This window comes from Osmerus mordax, chromosome 2 (assembly GCF_038355195.1).
Source record: "Osmerus mordax isolate fOsmMor3 chromosome 2, fOsmMor3.pri, whole genome shotgun sequence".
Taxonomy (NCBI): Eukaryota; Metazoa; Chordata; class Actinopteri; order Osmeriformes; family Osmeridae; genus Osmerus; species Osmerus mordax.
Window position 1 is genome coordinate 20,543,417 of NC_090051.1, and position 19,609 is coordinate 20,563,025.

The 19,609-nt window shown below is 50.4% G+C and overlaps 1 protein-coding gene across 3 annotated transcripts; it reads left to right on the plus strand.

Annotated features, from left to right (window-relative positions):
* The first annotated feature begins 483 nt into the window (after nt 1-483).
* On the plus strand, nt 484-18,857 carry arhgef7a (Rho guanine nucleotide exchange factor (GEF) 7a). Of its 3 annotated transcripts, XM_067256846.1 has the most exons (22): nt 484-771; nt 2,281-2,364; nt 7,020-7,104; nt 7,180-7,310; nt 7,513-7,714; nt 8,303-8,391; nt 9,075-9,169; nt 9,295-9,390; nt 9,688-9,810; nt 9,998-10,136; nt 10,507-10,566; nt 10,685-10,831; nt 11,059-11,145; nt 11,359-11,437; nt 11,728-11,867; nt 12,110-12,331; nt 12,506-12,599; nt 12,739-12,828; nt 13,512-13,691; nt 16,851-16,950; nt 17,440-17,494; nt 17,685-18,857. In XM_067256846.1, exons 1-22 carry the CDS (start codon nt 607-609, stop codon nt 17,805-17,807), a joined length of 2,586 nt encoding a protein of 861 aa, XP_067112947.1. In that variant the 5' UTR covers nt 484-606; the 3' UTR covers nt 17,808-18,857. The 3 variants fall into 3 exon arrangements, with proteins under 3 accessions (XP_067112947.1, XP_067112928.1, XP_067112938.1); XM_067256827.1 differs by lacking the exon at nt 13,512-13,691 and having other exon boundaries at nt 9,075-9,175; XM_067256837.1 differs by lacking the exon at nt 13,512-13,691.
* Nucleotides 18,858-19,609: the final 752 nt, after the last annotated feature.

Sequence of the window (19,609 nt, forward strand, 5' to 3'; positions counted from 1 at the left end):
CCCTGTCGGCTTTGAAATAGTGTAACCTTACGGGGGTGACGGGACTGAAGAGATACTGTATATGCTTCATTGCAGATGTTACTCTCGTAACTTATTTACATGGATGGTCGATTGTATTCCAGTTAAACCCTGGTAAGTAGCCGAGAGGTATTCCCGCGAATGCAAACTAAAGTGTCCCTCCGTCAATCTAACAACTGGTTGAGCTAGCCTGTCTGTGCTGTGATGTCATCCCGCTGTGAGTAAGCGTCTGGCGGGGCTGGCGATGCGCATGTATGTATGCAGCCTGCTGCTTCAACGCATCACCACGAACTGCATCTGACAGCTTGCCAGGTTGGAGGAGGAAAAAACACACACACCCACACACAAGCGCGAGGAAGAAACCAGACCCGCTGAATTTCCACAAGCCAAGCGTCATCCGCATCCACCGCAGGGAAAAGGAAGGAGGGATCTCTCTTGCAGAAGCCGCGGTCTCTCTCTCATGTATCCAATACTGGATTGATTATGTTTTTGTTTTAACGGCCGGGTGGTTTTGACAGGGGTAGCTATTTAAAACACACTAACCCCCGTCCCCGCCGCTTCGTTGGATTTCTGCCGTGCATCGGGGCCATGAATTCGGCGGAACAGACGGTTACATGGTTGATCACGCTCGGGGTGCTGGAATCACCGAAAAAGACCATCTCGGATCCCGAGGCATTTCTTCAGACATCTCTCAAAGATGGGGTGGTGTTGTGTAGACTGTTGGAGCGGCTCAGCCCTGGTTCTACGGAGAAAGTAAGGGCAATTATGCCGCTTGTGTTCCCCCATATTGCCCGCCCCGTTCGGCGCGTCTAGCGGCCGAGAACCGTGACATGACGCGGTTTGTTATCCCGCTTCTCTTTGACCAGTGGTCCATGAAGATTCTTTTGTAGGTCACGAGAGCGCGGGTCATTGTCCCTAAAAACGGCACCAAATTGTTTCACATATGTCACTCACGTATTTCAGACATAGGATACAGACATAAATACATGCTAGCCCTATGCGTAAAATTGGCTTAGCAGAGACAAATTGATGAGAAACATTTGCTTTGCACAAACTGGAATTATTTCCTAGGCGTAGGTTTGAGTCGGTGTAATCAATATCGATATGCTTTATTTTTCCTAGACAAAACAGCCTATGTCTTGTGTAGCCTATATTGGAGTCTACTAAAGCGTATTACGCGGTATTAAGTCCGTCGTGTAGTATGTACAGCCCTGTAACTGAATGTTTGACACACAGCCTACATTGTACGGACCAACAGCTAGGGATGTTGATGATATCTATATAGACCACTAGCGAGGGCCGACGCCATTGACTGCAAAAGCGCATAGACGTTGAGACCCTCTCCCCGTTTAAAGCTACAGTGTAGTATTTATTGTCTAGTCTCAAAGCTTATGTAGTCTACCCCAAACACTCTGGCCTCTTTTACAGAGTATGGTCTCCTCTTAATCTCGTGTGGCTTTTGACAGGATTTGAGAGAGCGGGGGTTTCTCCGGGGCAAAATGGGACATTTTGACATATTGCAGAGGCAGCTCTCTTCTCACTGATTCGCCTCACGGGACCGACAGTGAGAGTCACACATGCCCAAACAGCAACTAAAGCATCAGATATCCTTGGCATCAGTTGTGATCTTAGAAAGGGATTGTGTAATATAGTTTAACGATACATACTGCAGTGAATGAAGATGAGCGAATGTACATCTAGGTGTTTACTTATTGATGATAGGCCATTAGGCCTACATGTTATGTAGCATGGACTGTAATACAACGAACCTGTTGTTTTCTGTATAGTACAATTATAATGTAATTTTTATGTTAATTCGTTTCGGTGAGTGGAGTAGTCAGTGAAATAAATGCTGGTTATACTATCTGAATATTTAAGTAACAATCAATATGTGGACACTGGCCAGCTTTATTCAGATGTTCCCTCCCTTACACCTCTTTATTAATAGTCTTCAGAGGAGCCATATTAACATCTCAACATCTCGGTCCTCCCATAAACTGTGTTATCGTGGCTTGGAGATCCTATTTGCCAACGTCATTTCCCCCGATCCTACGTCTACTTCCCCACTGCGGGATTTGTTGAAGCTCATTCCACGGTCTGTGGTCAGGATGGCAATCTGGGCACACACACTGTAGCTATTTAAACCTGTCTATCGATTCTGGACGTTTTAATCCACGACCTGGAGAATTCGAAAGTACAGAAAACGTTTGCAGTGCCTGGAATTTGCAGGATTTACTCAAAATCGGTGTTTCGGTCCTACAGGTCTACCAAGAACCTAAGAACGACGGCGAGTGCTTGAGCAACATAAAGGAGTTTCTAAAAGGCTGCACGTCTTTCCGCGTCGAGGTAAGATCTCAAAATAATACCACAAGCATACAAACTTTGTGATCAACACACACTCCCATATTTGTAAACTTTAGAAGCATTAACGTAGCATGTCCCCCAATGTGTGGCGGTTCTGACCTGGTACAATAAACAATGGAGCGCCGAGTGGACGGACGGAGGTTGACAGTGGGAGGAGTGGTTAGCCGAGAACAATCACCATCACCCGGGCGGGCTAGTGGAGAAGGAGGCTTGTGTATCTTGTAGTCTGAAGTCGTGGTTCTTGCTTCAGGGCAGTATCGTAAAACTCTAGCAACATCATCTAAATAAAATAATGTAACACTTTGGCAGTTTAACAAATAGGTCTATCTTACAGCCCACATAGTTGATACATTGTAGCTAACAGCCGATTGCCGAGGGCTACCAAATCTCATGAAAAGCTTTCACTTAATGCGTGGCGATGTAATTCATATCCTCTTGATATCTGAACGTTTATGTCACCTTTCAGTAATTATTGAGAAATGGATAGTTCTAGTGAGAGCTGACCTGAACGACTTTAGTTGTCCTTATTATGACTATGTCACGACAATTATATTCGCAGTACACATATAGCCTACAGTATTTTGATAGTTCTGTTGGATTCTCATCCAATTATGTACTCTAAAACACATCTTTTATGACCATTTCAATTATTTTTGGAGGGAAAGACTAGCTTGCTACTGAAGACCAAGGACGGTTTACAGCTGTAAAGGTTGTGTTGGGTTTTTGACCAAGCCCAGTTCTGTGAGAACTAAGGACTCACACAGAACAGTGTTGTGCTGTGAGATTACATAGAGGGGTCATTGAACCCACCCGTTTTGGACAACAACACTCAGTATTCTTCGACATAGACTCTCCTTACGAAGTCTGGAGAGAGAGAGCGAGAGAGAGGGGGATGGGGGTGGAGAGAGAGATGGATAGATGTAAAGATTCATGAGCTGTTCAAGATAAAGTTGAGATTGATTCTGGATCTACTTCTGTCGTAGTACCGGTAAACAACTGTTAGAGGTTTTAGCCGAGCTCTCACAGACGTCTTCACTACTCTGAGAAATGATAACAAGGTACCAGGCATCCACTGTGCTTCCTAATGGACACACTGCTGTGTGTGGCTGTGTGTGTCTGTTGTGGCTCCCACCAGTGTTGTCCATTACTGTGAAGGGCGTCAGACTAGTCAGTGTGGGATCAGTCTGGCAACCTGCTTGCCCCATGCTGTAACCATGTTCATGTCTTGCTCCCCTAAGCAGCTTTAGAAAGTAGTGTGCACACACAGTAGTGTGTGTGTGTGTGTATGCATGTGTTTATGTATGTGTGTGTGTCTGTGTGTGTGCGCTGATGATGGAAACGGTACACGTGTGTGTATGCGTGCGTGCGTGCGTGCGTGCATGCCACATTAATAAGAGTATCTGTATTATGGTGGTGGTACACACATCTCACCATCTGTATGGCTGGCTAGCCAGGCTAGGCTAGCCTGGCTGGCTAGCCAGGCTAGGCTAGCCAGGCTAGGCTAGCCAGGCCAGGCTATCCTGGGTCCCCTCCAAACTCCAGAGAACTGCAGCCTCCAGGTACTGGAGCTCGACCAGCAGATTAGGGCGGTGTGTGTGTGGGTGTGTGTGTGTGTATGTCTGCATGAATGCCAGCACTTTAAAGTCCTGATGGGTGTGTTCTTGGCATCAACACAGTTATGTTGTGTTTGTCACTCTTACGAGCGTGCTGGGGAGGAGTGACGAGTTGGTTCAATCTGACTGGCCTCAGGTACCTCGCACACCATCTCACCCTGCAGCCTGACCCCTGACCCCGGCCTAACTCAGGAAGGAAGAAAGACCTAAACCCTAAAATATAACACATTTATTTACATTTAGTCATTTAGCAGACGCTCTTATCCAGAGCGACTTACAGTAAGTACAGGGACATTCCCCCGAGGCAAGTAGGGTGAAGTGCCTTGCCCAAGGACACAACGTCATTTTTGCACAGCTGGGAATCGAACGTATTTGAATGCTCTAACCACAGAGCTAAACCTATCCCCATAACAGGTGGGACAGAAGTAAAATAAGGAAGCCTTGTTAAGGAAGTTAGTCAAAATGGCTTTTCATTCTAAAGCCCCCCATCTGAAGCAGTGACTGGTTAGTACTGTGTTGGTTATGACATCACACTCCCATTATTCTGTCTCCGGGCAAGCAAGGTCCGTGCAGTTTTACTGGTCTTCGAGAAGGTCTTTCTACCACTACATCTCTGAGTAATAGGGACCAAAGGATTCCTATAAATCCTGTGTGTGTGTGTGTGTGTGTGTGGGCATGGACCCAGTCTGTCCTATTAATTTAGTGATGCCCCACAGTAATATGCAGTGACAGCCCAGCTGAGCTCCAAATAATACCAGAAGGGGAGTGGAGGAGGAGTGGAGGAGAGGGGGAGAGGGAGTGGAGGAGAGGAGAGGAGGGAGTGGAGGAGGAGAGGGAGTGGAGGAGAGGAGGGAGTGGAGGAGGAGAGGGAGTGGAGGAGAGGAGGGAGTGGAGGAGAGGAGGGAGTGGAGTGGAGGAGAGGAAGAGGAGGAGGAGGGAGTGGAGGAGAGGAAGAGGAGAGAGGAAGTGGAGGACAGGAGAGGGAGAGTAGAGCAGAAGAAGAGGAAATAGATAAATGAGGAGAAAAAGAAGAGAAGAAAGGGGTAGGAGAGGGAGAGCAAGACGACGGGGGTAGTGGAGGACGAGGAGGAAGAGAGGGAGGGAAGAATAGAGGAAGAGGAAAGAGAGAGCAGAGGAAAAGTAGGGTGGAGAGGAAAGGATCCTTCCAGATGACAGGACAGTCTATCTAGAAGAGCTGGATAAATATAGACTTGGACAATAGGACAGCATACACACACAGATACATACAAACGCACAGGTACACACATCTACACACACCAAACTCCACACACACACATCCATATCCACCGACACAAACACACAGATTCTCCCCGGGGGTATCTGTAATCAGAGCGGAAAATAAAAGGGACTCCAATCTCACTCACCCTCGGTGGCACTGGACCGAGAGGAAACTGTCACCCACTCTGCCCTGGTATTAGGGAGGGAGGGAGGAGAGGGAGGGGGGAGGGAGGAGAGGGAGGCAGGGAGGGAGGGAGGGAGGGAGGAGAGGGAGGGAAGGAAGGAAAGGGAGGAAAGAACAGTGCTAGTTCACTCCAATTGCCCCTCCTTTCACTACACAGAAAGACAGCACCAGACTGGTTAACTCAAATGTTTAGTATTTCAGTAACCCCAGAGAGACATACAGGACCAGTTTCTCCAGGGAGAGAGAGAGAGAGAGAGAGAGAGAGACAGGATCCGTATCTACAGAGAGAGAGAAATACAGGATCAATATCTACAGAGAGAGACAGGACCAGTTTCTCCAGTAAGAGAGAGAGAGAGAGAGAGAGAGAGAGAGAGAGAGAGAGAGAGAGAGGGAGAGAGGGAGAGAGGGAGAGAGGGAGAGAGGGAGAGACGGAACCAGTATCTCGTACCTACAGCCTATACTAAGTTCTACATTTTAAATAGAGCAACTCTCTACATCAAAGAACTTTGAATGTCAAGGAAAGACTGTTCCAAGCTTAATGAAGAGATGGGTGGTGGTGGTGGTGGTGTGTGTGTACATGTGGACCTATTAGTGTGTCTGGGTACTTTGTTTTGGAGGACACTGAGGGTGGGATGAAGGTATTGATCCGTCTGGCACTGCCACTGTGTCAGTGAATACACAGAACTGTGTCCGCTGAATAGGGGAACGATTTTCACGCAGGAAATGGCTTTGCCAATCAGTTCTGGCACATGCATTCACTGACCTTTCACTGACTGGCTATGCTCCATTTCTCTTTTCTTCCTCTCCCTCCTCTCCCTCCCCTCATTCCCCCCTCCCCTCCTCTCCTTCCCCTCATTCCCCCCTCGTCTCCTCTCCCTCCTCTCCCTCCCCTCATTCCCCCCTCGTCTCGTCTCCTCTCCATCCTCTCCCTCCCCTCATTCCCCCCTCGTCTCCTCTCCTCCTCTCCCTCCCCTCATTCCCCCTCGTCTCCTCTCCTCTCCCTCCTCTCCCTCCCCTCATTCCCCCCTCGTCTCCTCTCCTCCTCTCCCTCCCCTCATTCCCCCTCGTCTCCTCTCCTCTCCCTCCTCTCCCTCCCCTCATTCCCCCCTCGTCTCCTCTCCTCCTCTCCCTCCTCTCCCTCCCCTCATTCCCCCTCGTCTCCTCTCCTCTCCATCCTCTCCCTCCCCTCATTCCCCCCTCGTCTCCTCTCCTCCTCTCCCTCCTCTCCCTCCCCTCATTCCCCCCTCGTCTCCTCTCCTCCTCTCCCTCCTCTCCCTCCCCTCATTCCCCCTCGTCTCCTCTCCTCCTCTCCCTCCTCTCCCTCCCCTCATTCCCCCCTCGTCTCCTCTCCCCTCCTCTCCCTCCCCTCATTCGCCCTCGTCTCCTCTCCTCCTCTCCCCTCCTCTCCCTCCCCTTATTCCCCCCTCGTCTCCTCTCCTCCTCTCCCCTCCTCTCCCTCCCCTCATTCCCCCCTCGTCTCCTCTCCTCCTCTCCCCTCCTCTCCTCCCCTCATTCCCCCCTCATCTCCTCTCCTCCTCTCCTCCTCTCCCCTCCTCCCCACCTCGTCCCCTCTCCTTGTCTCCTCTCCTTCTCTCCTCCAGCCTTTTGAAGCCAGTGAGCTGCTTTTGGGGCTGAACTTCTCCAAGGTGCTCAACAGTCTGGTGGCCCTCAACAAAGTCACTGCAGGTAGGTAGAAAGTGTGTGTGTGTGTGGTTTTGGGGGTGTATATCTCTAACGCAGAGCTCTTTCTCCTCTCTCCAGACATCGGCGTGGGCAGTGACAGTGTGTGTGCTCGCCATTCCTCGGCCCACAGGATCAAGTCTTTCGACTCACTATCCTCCCAGTCAGCTCTGGGACGATCCTCCAAGCTCCAGAACCAGTTCCGCAGTCTGGTGAGACACACACACACACACACAGAGTCACTACCCCTGCAGAAGTCTTTTGAGGGCTATTTTTACACTCTAACTCTTGTTCCTTGTTCCCTCCCCCAAACTCTCCATCTTCTTCTCTGTAACTCCTCCCCCTCTCCCCAACCCCTCCACCTTCCTTTCCAACACCCTCCTCCCCTCTCTGTGCCCCCCCCTCCCCCCACAGGACATGTGTGAAAGCAGTGGGCAGCAGGTCCTGGTGAAGGCGAAGTTTAACTTTCAGCAGACCAATGAGGACGAGCTGTCCTTCTCCAAGGGTGACATCATCAGCGTGAGCCGGCAGGAGGAGGGAGGGTGGTGGGAGGGCTCGCTCGGCGGCAAGACCGGCTGGTTCCCTAGCAACTATGTCCGTGAGGTCAAAGGCAGTGGTATGTATCCCTTCTCTCTCTCTCTCTCTCTCTCTCTCTCTCTCTCTCTCTCTCTCTCTCTCTCTCTCTCTCTCTCTCTCTCTCTCTCTCTCTCTCTCTCTCTCTCTCTCTCTCTCTCTCTCTTAATGTCTCTCTCTCTGTATCTTAATGTCTCTCTCTGGCTTTCTCTTAAGGTCTCTCTCTCTGTATCTTAATGTATCTCTGTCTCTTGAAATGGCTCTCTAAGTCTGTTGGTCTCTTAATGCCTTTCTTTGTTTGTGTCTGTCTCCAACCCCTCTCTCTCTATGTCTCTCTCTCTATTTCTCCCTCTCTCTGTCCTTCTATTTACACTTTGACTCTCACAATACCTCTCTGTCACTCTCTATGTCACTCTCTCTGTCACTCTCTCTGTCACTCTCTCTGTCCCTCTCTCTCTCTCTCTCTCTGTCTGTGTCTCTCTGCCCCCTCCTTCAGCTCCTGCCTGTGCTCTCAGTAAGAGGAGAATTCAATGGGGAGTAATTGATTAGGGCTGATCAATGAGAAGCGTCAGGGGACGGTGTGTGGAGAAACTGATCGACTGAAACTCATCCATTGTTTCCCTCCTCACAGATAAACAGGTGTCGCCCAAGTCTGGGACCCTGAAGAGCCCCCCCAAAGGGTTGGACACATCCGCCATCAGCAAGACTTACTACAACCTGGTAAGCACTTCCTGGTTTGCCCTTTCCCTGCCCACTTCCTGGTTTGCCCTTCCCTGCCCACTTCCTGGTTCGCCCTTTCCCTGCCCACTTCCTGGTTTGCACCTTCCTGCCCCCTTCCTGGTTTGCCCTTTCCTGCCCCCTTCCTGGTTTGCCCTTTCCCTGCCCCCTTCCTGCCCACTTCCTGGTTCGCCCTTTCCCTGCCCACTTCCTGGTTTGCCCTTTCCCTGCCCTTTCCCTGCCCCCTTCCTGGTTTGCCCTTTCCCTGCCCACTTCCTGGCCTGGCCCTTCGTACGTCTGATGTAATGTGGACATGTTAGTGTGAACTGTACACATGATGACTGCTAACTGGGTTAGACTAGGGAGAGGTAGAGGTCAGAATGGAGTACGATGGCTGAGTGGTTAGAGAATCGGGCTATTAATCAGAAGGTTGTGTCCTTGGGCAAGGCACTTCACCTTACTTGCCTCGGGGGGAATGTCCCTGTACTTACTGTTAGTCGCTCTGGATAAGAGTGTCTGCTAAATTACTAAAATAAAAATGAAATGGGGTCAGGGGTCATGGCTAGGGGGTCGGGACTTAGTCGAGGAAAAACCATCATTATAAGATCCACACCTCGCTGTTTCTCTAAATGACTTATCTTTCTGAAATGTTTTGTTCTCACATCTCTCTGTCTTTCCCGCTGTAGGTTTTGCAGAACATTCTAGAAACAGAGACTGAGTATTCCAAGGACCTGCAGAGTCTCCTGACTACATACCTGAGATCCCTGCAGAGCACGGACAGGTACAGGTCAGGCGGATTCCAGTCGTCTATCCGGGGTAAATTCATGGTCTTCATATATCACACCCCTCACCTCTCTCCTTTCTCTCCTCCTCCCCCCCCCCCTCCCCTCCCCGCTCCTTTAACAGGCTGACCACGTCCGATGTCTCTCTCATCCTGGGGAATCTGGAGGAGATCAGCACTTTCCAGCAGATGCTCGTCCAATCCCTGGAGGAGTGCACCAAGTAAGTCCCTCCCTCCAGTACAGCTCCACCAATCGGCACAAGGTCATTCCGTGACTCATGATGGTCTGATGCAATCGTCTCGGTCCCGTGCGGTCGTGCTCTGCGGGCGATCAGTCGATAAAATGGTTGAATTTGTCTGTTGCTGTTTATATTGTCCGGAGAGTTGGAAAAATTCAGTCGGTGACTATGCAGTGAGTCTTCTGGTATGCAGAGACATCTAGTGGTGGGCTGTGGTATTACAGTGTGTTGATTGTTTGTTCTGATTGTGAGTTCTCACCAGATCTCCTTCTCCCCCAGGCTGCCAGAGAGCCAGCAGAAGGTCGGAGGCTTCTTCCTCAACCTCATGCCCCAGATGAAGGCTCTGTACGTGGGCTACTGCTCCAACCACCCCTCGGCTGTCAACGTGCTCACCCAGCACAGGTAGGCACCGACAGACACCAGACCCAAGTCTGCCTGGCAACTTACGAGTCATCATGTCAACACGGTTGATGTTGATGCCGGCTTTCAGTAATCCCTGGATTGTATTGATGAACATTGTTTTTCTAAATTCATATCTCTCTCTGTGTCTGTCTCTCTCTCTACCCCCCCCTCCCTCCCCCATTCTCAGTGAGGAGCTGGGGGAGTTTATGGAGGGGAGGGGTGCTGTCACCCCAGGCATCCTCACCCTGACCACTGGGCTCAGCAAGCCCTTCATGAGGCTGGATAAGTACCCCACCCTGCTCAAGGAGCTGGAGAGACACATGGAGGTCTGTCTGCCTGTCTGTCTGCCTGTGTGTGTCTGTCTGTCTGTCTGCCTGTCTGTGTGTGTGTGTGTCTGTCTGCCTCTCTCTGTGTGTCTGTCTGCCTGTCTGTCTGCCTGTCTGTGTCTGTCTGTCTGTCTGTCTGCCTCTCTCTGCCTGCCTCTGCCTGTCTGTCTGTCTGCCTGTCTGTGTGTGTGTCTGTCTGCCTCTCTCTGTGTGTCTGCCTGTCTGTCTGTCTGACTGTCTGTGTGCATCTACTTTTGACACTAGAATCATTATGCCTGACATCAACAAAGCATCAGTAAAGGACTACCAGGAGTGTAGATCTGTCGAGGCCTTCTGACCCGTGTGTGTGTGTGTGTGTGTCTCCCTGTAGGAGAGCCACCCTGATCGTCCAGACATCCAGAAGTGCATGGCCTCCTTCAAGAGCTTGTCTGTAGGTCCCTCTCCAGCTAGCCTCTGTCTGGACATCTGGACACTGGCCACAACATCACTATGTCTGTGTTCATGTCTAATGTGTGTGTATGAGCAGCTAATGTGTGTGTGTGTGTCAGGCCCAGTGTCAGGAGGTGAGGAAGCGTAAGGAGCTGGAGCTGCAGATTCTCACTGAGTCCATCCGCCTGTGGGAGGGAGACGACATCAGGACCCTGGGCTCTGTCCTGTACATGAGCCACATCCTGGTGCTCAGCACGGGGGCAGAGGTACTGTCTGTCTCTCTCTCTCTCTCTCTCTGTCTCTCGCTCTCTCTCTCTCTCTCTCGCTCTCTCTCGCTCTCTCGCTGTCTCTCGCTCTCTCTCGCTCTCTCGCTGTCTCTCTCTCGCTGTCTCTCTCTCTCTCCCTCAATATGCAAACATACACATACGTAGACCTTCCCTCCCTCTCATGCAGTGTCCTGTTTTCTGATGTGACTCTCTGTCTCCCCCTGCAGGACAAGTGTGAGCGCTACCTCATGCTCTTCCCTCACGTGCTCCTCATGCTGTCTGCCAGCCCCAGGATGAGCGGCTTCATATTCCAGGTCTGACCCCTGACCCCTAGCCTTCATCGTCCCTGTCAGGACGGAACTAGAACCAGAACCCCTAGAACCAGAACCCCTAGAACCAAACACGTTGTTTACAGTCTTACCAATCCTTACCAAGTCTTACCAAACCAGACGCTGATAATGTTTTCTCTCTCCACGGATCTCTTTTTGTCTCCCTCTCCCTCACTCCCTATCCCTCCCTCCCTCCAGGGGAAGCTGCCTCTGGCTGGGATGTCAGTGAACAGACTAGAGGACTGTGAGGCTCACAAGAACGCCTTTGAGCTCTCGGGTAAGACGACCTTGACTGTGTGTGTGTGTGTGTGTGTGTGAGAGAGAGAGAGAGAAAGAGAGAGACAGAGAGAAAGAGAGAGAGAGAGAGAGAGAGAGAAAGAGAGAGACAGAGAGACAGAGAGAGAGAAAGAGAGAGAGAGCTTGTCAGACTTGGTGTGGATGCATGTGGATGGATTTTCAGATTAATGTAGAGTGTGTAAAATGCTTGAGTGTGTGTGTGTGTAATGAGTGTGTGAAATGCTTGAATGTGTGTGTGTGTGTGTGTAATGAGTGTGTTTGTTTCCTCAGGGAGGGAGTTTGAGCGTGTGCAGGTGATCTGTAACACCCAGCAGGACCTCCAGGACTGGGTAGACCACCTGACACGACTGTCCAAACACACCAACGCCAGCGCCCCGAGCCACAAGCCCCTCAGCGTGCCCTGCCACACGGTAACACACACACACGCAATCACACACACACGCAATCACACAAGCACACACACACACACAATCACACACACCATAGCAATTGTCCCTGGTCTCACATGCCCCACAATTTATTTAATTAACATATGTTCACACACACACACAGTCCATACCCCACACGCTTTCAATCCACCATCATGTTTCAGCATCCTCTCAATAACTCCCCTCCTACTCCCCCCCCCCCCTTCCCCCCTCCCACCCCCCAGCTGCCCTCCCACCCCCTGACTCCGTCGCGCCACGCTGAAGGCAGGGCCATGACAGTGGCGCCGGCCTACCACACGCTGCCCCACCCGTCCTCCCACGGCGCCCCCCACAGCACAGTGATGTGGGGCCCCCTGGAGCCCCCCAACACGCCCAAGCCCTGGAGCCTGAGCTGCCTGCGGCCCGCGCCCCCGCTACGGCCCTCTGCCGCCCTCTGCTACAAGGAGGTGAGGGGCTCCTGGAGCGAGTGTGTGTGTTTGAGAGAGAGATGGAGAGAGAGAGATAATGTGTGTTTAAAATACAAAGAAAATATTTGTTCTCCATTGTTGATCCTACTGTTTTGCTCTCCATCCTGACTGTGTCTTTACCTCTCGCCCCTCCTCCCCCCTCGCACCCTCCAGGACCTCAGTAAGAGCCCTAAGAGTGTGAAAAAGCTGCTTCCTAAGAGGAAGCCAGAGAGGAAGCAGTCTGATGAGGAGTTCGCCCTGAGGAAAAGTGAGTCTCCCTCCTGCCTCCTTCCTTATGGATCTCTTCTCTGGACCTCTCTAATCTCTGTGTCATCTCCTCTCACTTCCCTCTTTCCTTCTCTACCTCCCCCTGTTCGTCCCTCCTCCTCCTCTCCTCCTCTCTCCAGGTACTGCTGCTCTAGAGGAGGATGCTCAGATCCTGAAGGTGATCGAGGCGTACTGCACCAGCGCCAAGACCAGGCAAACCCTCAACTCCAGTAAGCGTACACACACGTACACACACACTTACACGCACATGTACTCACACACTTACACACACATGTACACACACACACACACACACACACACGTATACACACACAGGCACCCAGACACATACAGATAAAGACACAGCCCCCCCTCCCCACAAACATACCATACATGTACATGTTGTCCATGCACACACACTCAAAACACCTAAGGTCTGTGTTTATTCATGTTGTGTGTTGGATCTGAAGTCTGTTGCTGCTCCTAACTCTTCTTCTAACAGTTGCTTCTCTTTCTGTCTGTCTCTCTCTCCTTCATTTCTCACTCTGTTTGGCATCGCTCTGATTTGACGTTTGTTAACCTCGTTCTCCTTGTTTGCCCATCCGTTCTCCTCGGTTGTCCCCCTCGCCACCACGTTTTTTTTTCTTTTGGTTCGTCCATCATCCATCCGGCATTTTCCGTTGGTTATGTTTTATGATTTTCATCTCCGTCATCGCATGCGTTTGGGCGCCACCCCCCCCCCACACACAAACTCCGCTCACCTCCCTTCCTCTCTACATGCAATACCCCTCCTGCCCCTCCCCTCCTCCCCCTCCCCCATCATCCCTCCTCCCCCTCCCCCATCATCCCTCCTCCCACCTTCTTCTACCACCCCCCCCCTCCCTCCTCCTCCCTACCCTCCATGCCCCCCCAGCCTGGCAGGGCACTGACCTGATGCATAACCACGTCCTGGCAGACGTAGATCGGTCCAGTGTGGACCCTCCGGGCCGCCGTAGCAGCGTGTCACGCCCCGAGGTGACCTCCGACCAATCAGAGGACTCTGACTATGACTCCATCTGGACCAGCCACTCTTACAGAATGGGCTCTGTGTCGCGTAAGAGCTGCATCTCTCATCAGAACTAAACAAAAAAAAAACGACCCCGTCCAGCCCTGCAACGCACCGTGCTGCCCCGTACCATAAATCCAGAGCACTTACCTCTTAAGTAACCCCGTGGTGAAACTTAAAAGAAAAAGAAAAACGAAACTTTTTTTGAAGTTTAATTTATTTATGTTATTTAATTATAATTTTTTTTTTGTCTGTTGTTGATTTATTTATTTGTTTATTTATTCAGTTTGGACTGTTTGTTTGAATGTGTTGAAGCAGTATCTCCCTGTTGCCTTGACCACTCTCCCTTATTGTACCTCCTCTCCCTCTGTAGTCATGTTGGGTAGTGTAGTCCCATTCTTTCATGAATGTACCCCCTTCTTGTTGTACCTTCTGTGTTGGGATGCTGTTAGCTAATATTACAATAGTGAAATGATAGTATAGTTGGGTCTTTAGAAAGAGTGAGGGGAGGAGAGAGTGGGGGGAGGAGAGAGTGGGGGGGGGGGGGGTGGGGGGGGGTGGGGGGGGAAGTGGGGACCTTGAGGTTTCCTGTCTGATATTCAGATGTGTTTCAGGAAGTGATCTCATTCTATTTATCTTGTTCTGTTCTTCTACTGAATGTCCAACATGCAGCTTGCCTGCTGCTATGTACATGTGTGACATAAACTTAAATATTATGAAAGTCCTGCACAGCAAAGCTTTGGGACACACACACTTATACACACACACACACACACTAAAACCATGATCAAGCTCTGTTAGGTATCACAGTAGCATTTCCATGAATATATTGTATGATGACAGTTTATTTTTTAGAAGCCGTTGTGTTTTCAATATCATGTTATGTTTTTATTAATTTCCTCTTTCAATACACGGCAGTATTTTACGTTTTCCTCAGCACACTGCATGACAAGCAAGTACTGAGTCATCTGATCAGATTTGTCTACCTGGAGTAGCTTTGGACAAACTGTCCAATACCATTCATTCTAGTCATCAATAGCATAGGTGCTAAGCATTGTGGGTCTCCAGTAGGCCGACAGGGAAGTTGGTCAGGTTACCATGGAAATCTGTAGAAACAAATATTCTTGATGGACGATTGACAGTTGATTGGATATACAGATAAGGGTTAGGGTAACAACGAGGACGAGCAGTGAAGACAGTACCCCATACTTCCTGTAAGCATGCTTGGCCCCTGGCACATTCTATGTTCCTGCCTTTCCACAAACCACTAAGCCCCTTACACCTGCTCCAGGCCAGTCTCTCTGTGTCCTGGGAGATGTGAGGATCTGTCCCAAAAGGCAGAATTCCAGTCCAGCCAATGGGTGGTGAGGCCCCGGGTGTGAAGTGTGGTACAGCTGTTAGGAAGGCAGAGTTACTGATGGGACTGGTTGTGACTGGGGCCAGGCACCTCAGAGAATCCTACTGACTCTCTGTCCACTTCCTGGAATGATCTAGGTTAAATATGACAGTTGTGTGGTTTATTAAAACCCTGTAGTCCCTGTATTTTGAGGATATTAGAATCAGGAATAGTCTTTAATAATGTATTATTTACAGATTTAACTGTGTCCATGTTACCAGACTGCTACCACAGGACCAGACCAGTGATATACACCAAACAGGGTTGTTGATTCTCTTGTAAAGCAAACATTCTCTATATTGCAACCCCATGCGCCGATTACTATTTTTATGCAGAAGTATTTTTACAGTATTGATCGTTAATCTCAGATAACTGTCTGCCAGGGACTATTAGTCTCTTCCCACAGTTACTCTGTCAGTGGTACCTGGAAAACATATGGGTCGTGTTATTTATCAAATTATTTATTTTTTATTTTATTCAGTTTTCTTTTGTTTTCCTCGATTTTTATTTGATTTTATTATGTGTGTCTGTCAATGTTTACAAAATAAGTACAAAAAAAAATGATTCCTCTAACCACGAAGCTACTGTGGTCCTTTTCAGTTGACGGAACTGTGTCAAAGTTTACACACTGAAGCGTTGTATGACATCAAGTGTTGTAAAGTCATTTCTTTTGCACAATCTCTGCGGTACAAAGCAACCCAACGGTGGCTTCTGTCACCGAGGAGCCACCCTGCACCTCTCTGTGTCACACAGCCCGGAGTCTGTGTGTGATGGTCGTCATAATGGGTGATAATGTAAGTCCTGTATTCTGTGTTGCTGTGTGTAAATAGGCCAACTTCATCCATAGTGTACATCCACCACCTCAATTTACTGGGTGAGCATCCAAGACGAGAGTTTGGAATATAAAAGAGACATCATTGTACAGGATCATTCTGATGTGAACTGCTTATCTGCCCTCTGGAAACTGTCAACACAAATGGATATATCGAAACAGTGAGGAATGATGTGTGCGGGAAGGGAGGCGAGACTTAATTCTCCGTTGTCTTGTATATAGTGGTTGTCATGGAGCAAAAAGAATCTATGATTATTTGATCTGAGACTGTCCGTCAACATGTTGTGTGTTCTACTTTGTGACTGAGGTGTATTCTGTGGTTACAAACATACAAGAACAAATGAATAAATAAAAAAACACACTTGATTTCCTGTGAGAGAGGAGGATGGGCGGGGGGGAGGGGGGGGGTGGGTGACTTTTGTGACCACGTGTGATGATGCTACTGTATTACGTTGTCAATGGCGCCTTTACTGTGATTGTGACATCATGTACACAGACTGGCGTACCCAGGAGCAGCACCGCTGTATCGTTTGAGTTTTGAATAAACCTGTCCTTTTGTTAGACACCGGCATTGATGTGATTTGTCAGAAGTGAAGCTCATGTCGGTGTTGTTTTGGTGCCGTTGGAGAGAGACGGGTGAAGTCGACATGGTGCACTGTGTGGAGTTGTGCCCTCATATCGGGTTACCAGGGGTGATCAGCTCTCCTCTTCCTGTCTCTGCTTCCTGTTTCCTTTGGTTTCCGTCCTGTCCTTCGTCCTGTCTGTCGTCCAATAAGAGCATGACTAACCCCCTACCTCTCCACAGTTGTCAGTTTGTGAACCTGTTTTGTTTCTGTCCGTGTCCTGTCAACGGCAAAAGGTCTAACCGGTGTCTCGGATACAGCCAATAACCTGACGGCTCCCCGTCGAGGTGCGGTGATTGGTCTCTGCCTGTGGGTGGGGCCATGCTGAGGTCTTGCCCTGTGTTGTGTTGAAACAGGACCGCGGAGAGACACAGGGCCGCAGGTCATCTTCCCAGGAGAGGAGAAGGTCACGGTACAGGACAGCAACCGCAACGGTCAAACTGGAGTCGAAGAGAAGTAAGGCCTCTTATTCTCCCCCTCCTCTCCCCCACCCCACCCCTCCTCCTCTCCCCCACCCCTCTCCTCCACCGCCTCCTCTTTCTCCAGAGCTTCTCTCCCAAGGACAATCTGATTCAGCTGTGCTCTGCAGTTGACAGCTGGCCCGTGCTGGGTGGATATGAGTTGTTCAGTAACCCTGTGCTGTTGGTGCTCTGTGGATGTGAGGTGTTCAGTAACTCTGTGCTGTTGCTGCTCTGTGGATGTGAGGTGTTCAGTTACCCTGTGCTGTTGCTGCTCTGTGGATGTGAGGTGTTCAGTAACCCTGTGCTGTTGGTGCTCTGTGGATGTGAGGTGTTCAGTAACCCTGTGCTGTTGCTGCTCTGTGGATGTGAGGTGTTCAGTAACCCTGTGCTGTTGGTGCTCTGTGGATGTGAGGTGTTCAGTAACCCTGTGCTGTTGGTGCTCTGTGGATGTGAGGTGTTCAGTAACCCTGTGCTGTCTCTGCAGGAGTCTGGTGGATGTGGTCTATGCCCTGAGAGATGAGGTCCAGGGCCTCAAACAAGTGAGTGTCCCCTCTATGTCCCACGACTCCTATTAAATCACAGATTCACAAAAGTGGTTGGTATAGTCTGTGTTTGCTTGGTCAACAGAATATCTGATCAATTCTGTTATTTAGGTAACCCTAGCACCTTGTAAAAGCCCCCAGGCGCTGGTTAACAGGAAGTGATCATCCGGTTGTTTTTGTTTCTCAGGACAACAAGAAGATGAGGAGGTCCATGGAGGAGGAGCAGAAGGCCCGGAAGGATCTGGAGAAAGTGGTCAGGAGAGTCCTCAACAGCATGAACGACCCCACCTGGGACGAGACCAACCTGTGAGATGAGCTGTGGAGACCATGAGTGTGTGCGCGTGTGTGCAGGTTGTTTGAGGCATCTAAGAATGTGTGTGTGTGTGTGTGTGTGTGTGTGAAAGCAAGTGTGTGAGTGTTAGCTCTGTGATGAGCTGGTGAAGACCTGTGTGGATTTGTGTGTGTGTGCGCACTCCTGGCCTTCCTCCAGTCAAAGCTCTGGAGACGCCCCCTGGGTTCCCTGCTGCCCCCTGGGTTCCCTGCTGCCCCCTGGGTTCCCTGCTGCCTGTAGACTGTCAGGGCCGCTGTGAGACCCACCGGCTCTGACCTGACTGACAAGCCAACTGGTCCTGACTCATTCAGAGACACAGACAGACAGACAGACAGACATAACTGTGACACAGAGGGCCGCTGCCTGATGGTATTAAGCTCCCCACAGGAAGCTCACGTTCTAGAACATTCCCACTTCGTTATCTTGCTGGGGGTGACCCGGTCTCTGGTACTGTTCACCCCCCTGCCCCCTCTCTGACCTAGACCTGGGCTGTACTGTCCAGAACCCCCCTCTCTGACCTAGACCTGGGCTGTACTGTCCAGAACCCCCCTCTCTGACCTAGACCTGGGCTGTACTGTCCAGAACCCCCCTCTCTCCGACCACCATCCTCCTCCCCTCTTCCTATCCTGTCCTCCCTCCTCCACCCCTCGTTCCTCCTCCCCTCGTTCCTCCTCCCCTCGTTCCTCCGCCCCCCCCTCCCCTCCTGGGGATCAAGAACAGACTGCATGGGCTGAACTGGCCCTGGAGGTCTGGCTCAACCCAAACACTACGAAGCAATATTACGTCTCCAATCTAATACGGTACTGAACAATTAGCATACAGTCCAACCTCATTATGACACCTCTGTCAATGTTATTTAAGTTTTTTACTTTTTACTTTACTTTTTGAGTCGATACATGCAATCTGATACTGTGCATTTGCGTGTCCACTGTGTTGCCCTGTTGTGGCTAGGTGGGGTGTCCTGAGGGGGGGTTGTACAGTAAAGGACCTTCACTGTCACTGTGTAGATACTGCTGAACCATGAGCCTTTGGGAGAAATAAATGTGTTTCTAGAAGAAGGGTGGTCGGAGGTGTGGTGATTATTGTGGTGATTGTTGGCGGGGAGGCGTGGCTCCGGGGGAGCCAGGGGTCCTATGCAGCGTTTACCGGCCGTGTTGGACCAGGACCCGGCTGGTCGGCAGAAAGCGAAGCGCTGGAAGATACGGGGGGACTGTTGGGGGAGGCGACTGGGTCATGGAGCCCCTCCCTCATCACCTCCACCTTCCTACCAACCCTTCACGCCGTGCGGAGGAAGGTTGGGAGGTAAACACTACACCCTCGTAACTTGGTGGAGGTTGTGGTGTGCAGCAGTATGTGTTAAAGTACCTGGCACTTTAATCAACGTGACACAACTGGAGAGGGAAGCGAATCTGCGCTCTCCTTTACTCTCATCCTTCCCTCTCTACTGGAGTGGAAAGCAGGTGTGGACGAGTGACCCTAACCCTGTAAGCCCCCTCTCCTCCCCTCCTGTTTGCCCAACTCCCTCTCTCTTTCTCCGCGTGTGTGGGAGTCAGGTGGCTGAGCGGTTAGGGAATCGGGCTAGTAATCTGAAGGTTGCCGGTTCGATTCCCGGCCGTGAAAAAGGACGTTGTGTCCTTGGGCAAGGCACTTCACCCTACTTGCCTCGGGGGGAATATCCCTGTACTTACATAAGTCGCTCTGGATAAAAGCGTCTGTAAAATGTAAATGTGTCCTTCAGCTGGGAGAGACCGTCACAGTGTGGCTCAGGCTCCTGCAGCATT

What these genes read in the sequence shown, in the direction of transcription:
- arhgef7a (XM_067256846.1), top strand. Translation starts at nt 607, where the DNA reads ATGAATTCGGCGGAACAGACGGTTACATGGTTGATCACGCTCGGGGTG. An exon ending in GCACGTCTTTCCGCGTCGAG is followed by an intron (nt 2,365 to 7,019) that starts GTAAGATCTCAA and finishes TCTCTCCTCCAG; the next exon opens with CCTTTTGAAGCCAGTGAGCT. An exon ending in CCGCCCTCTGCTACAAGGAG is followed by an intron (nt 12,332 to 12,505) that starts GTGAGGGGCTCC and finishes CGCACCCTCCAG; the next exon opens with GACCTCAGTAAGAGCCCTAA.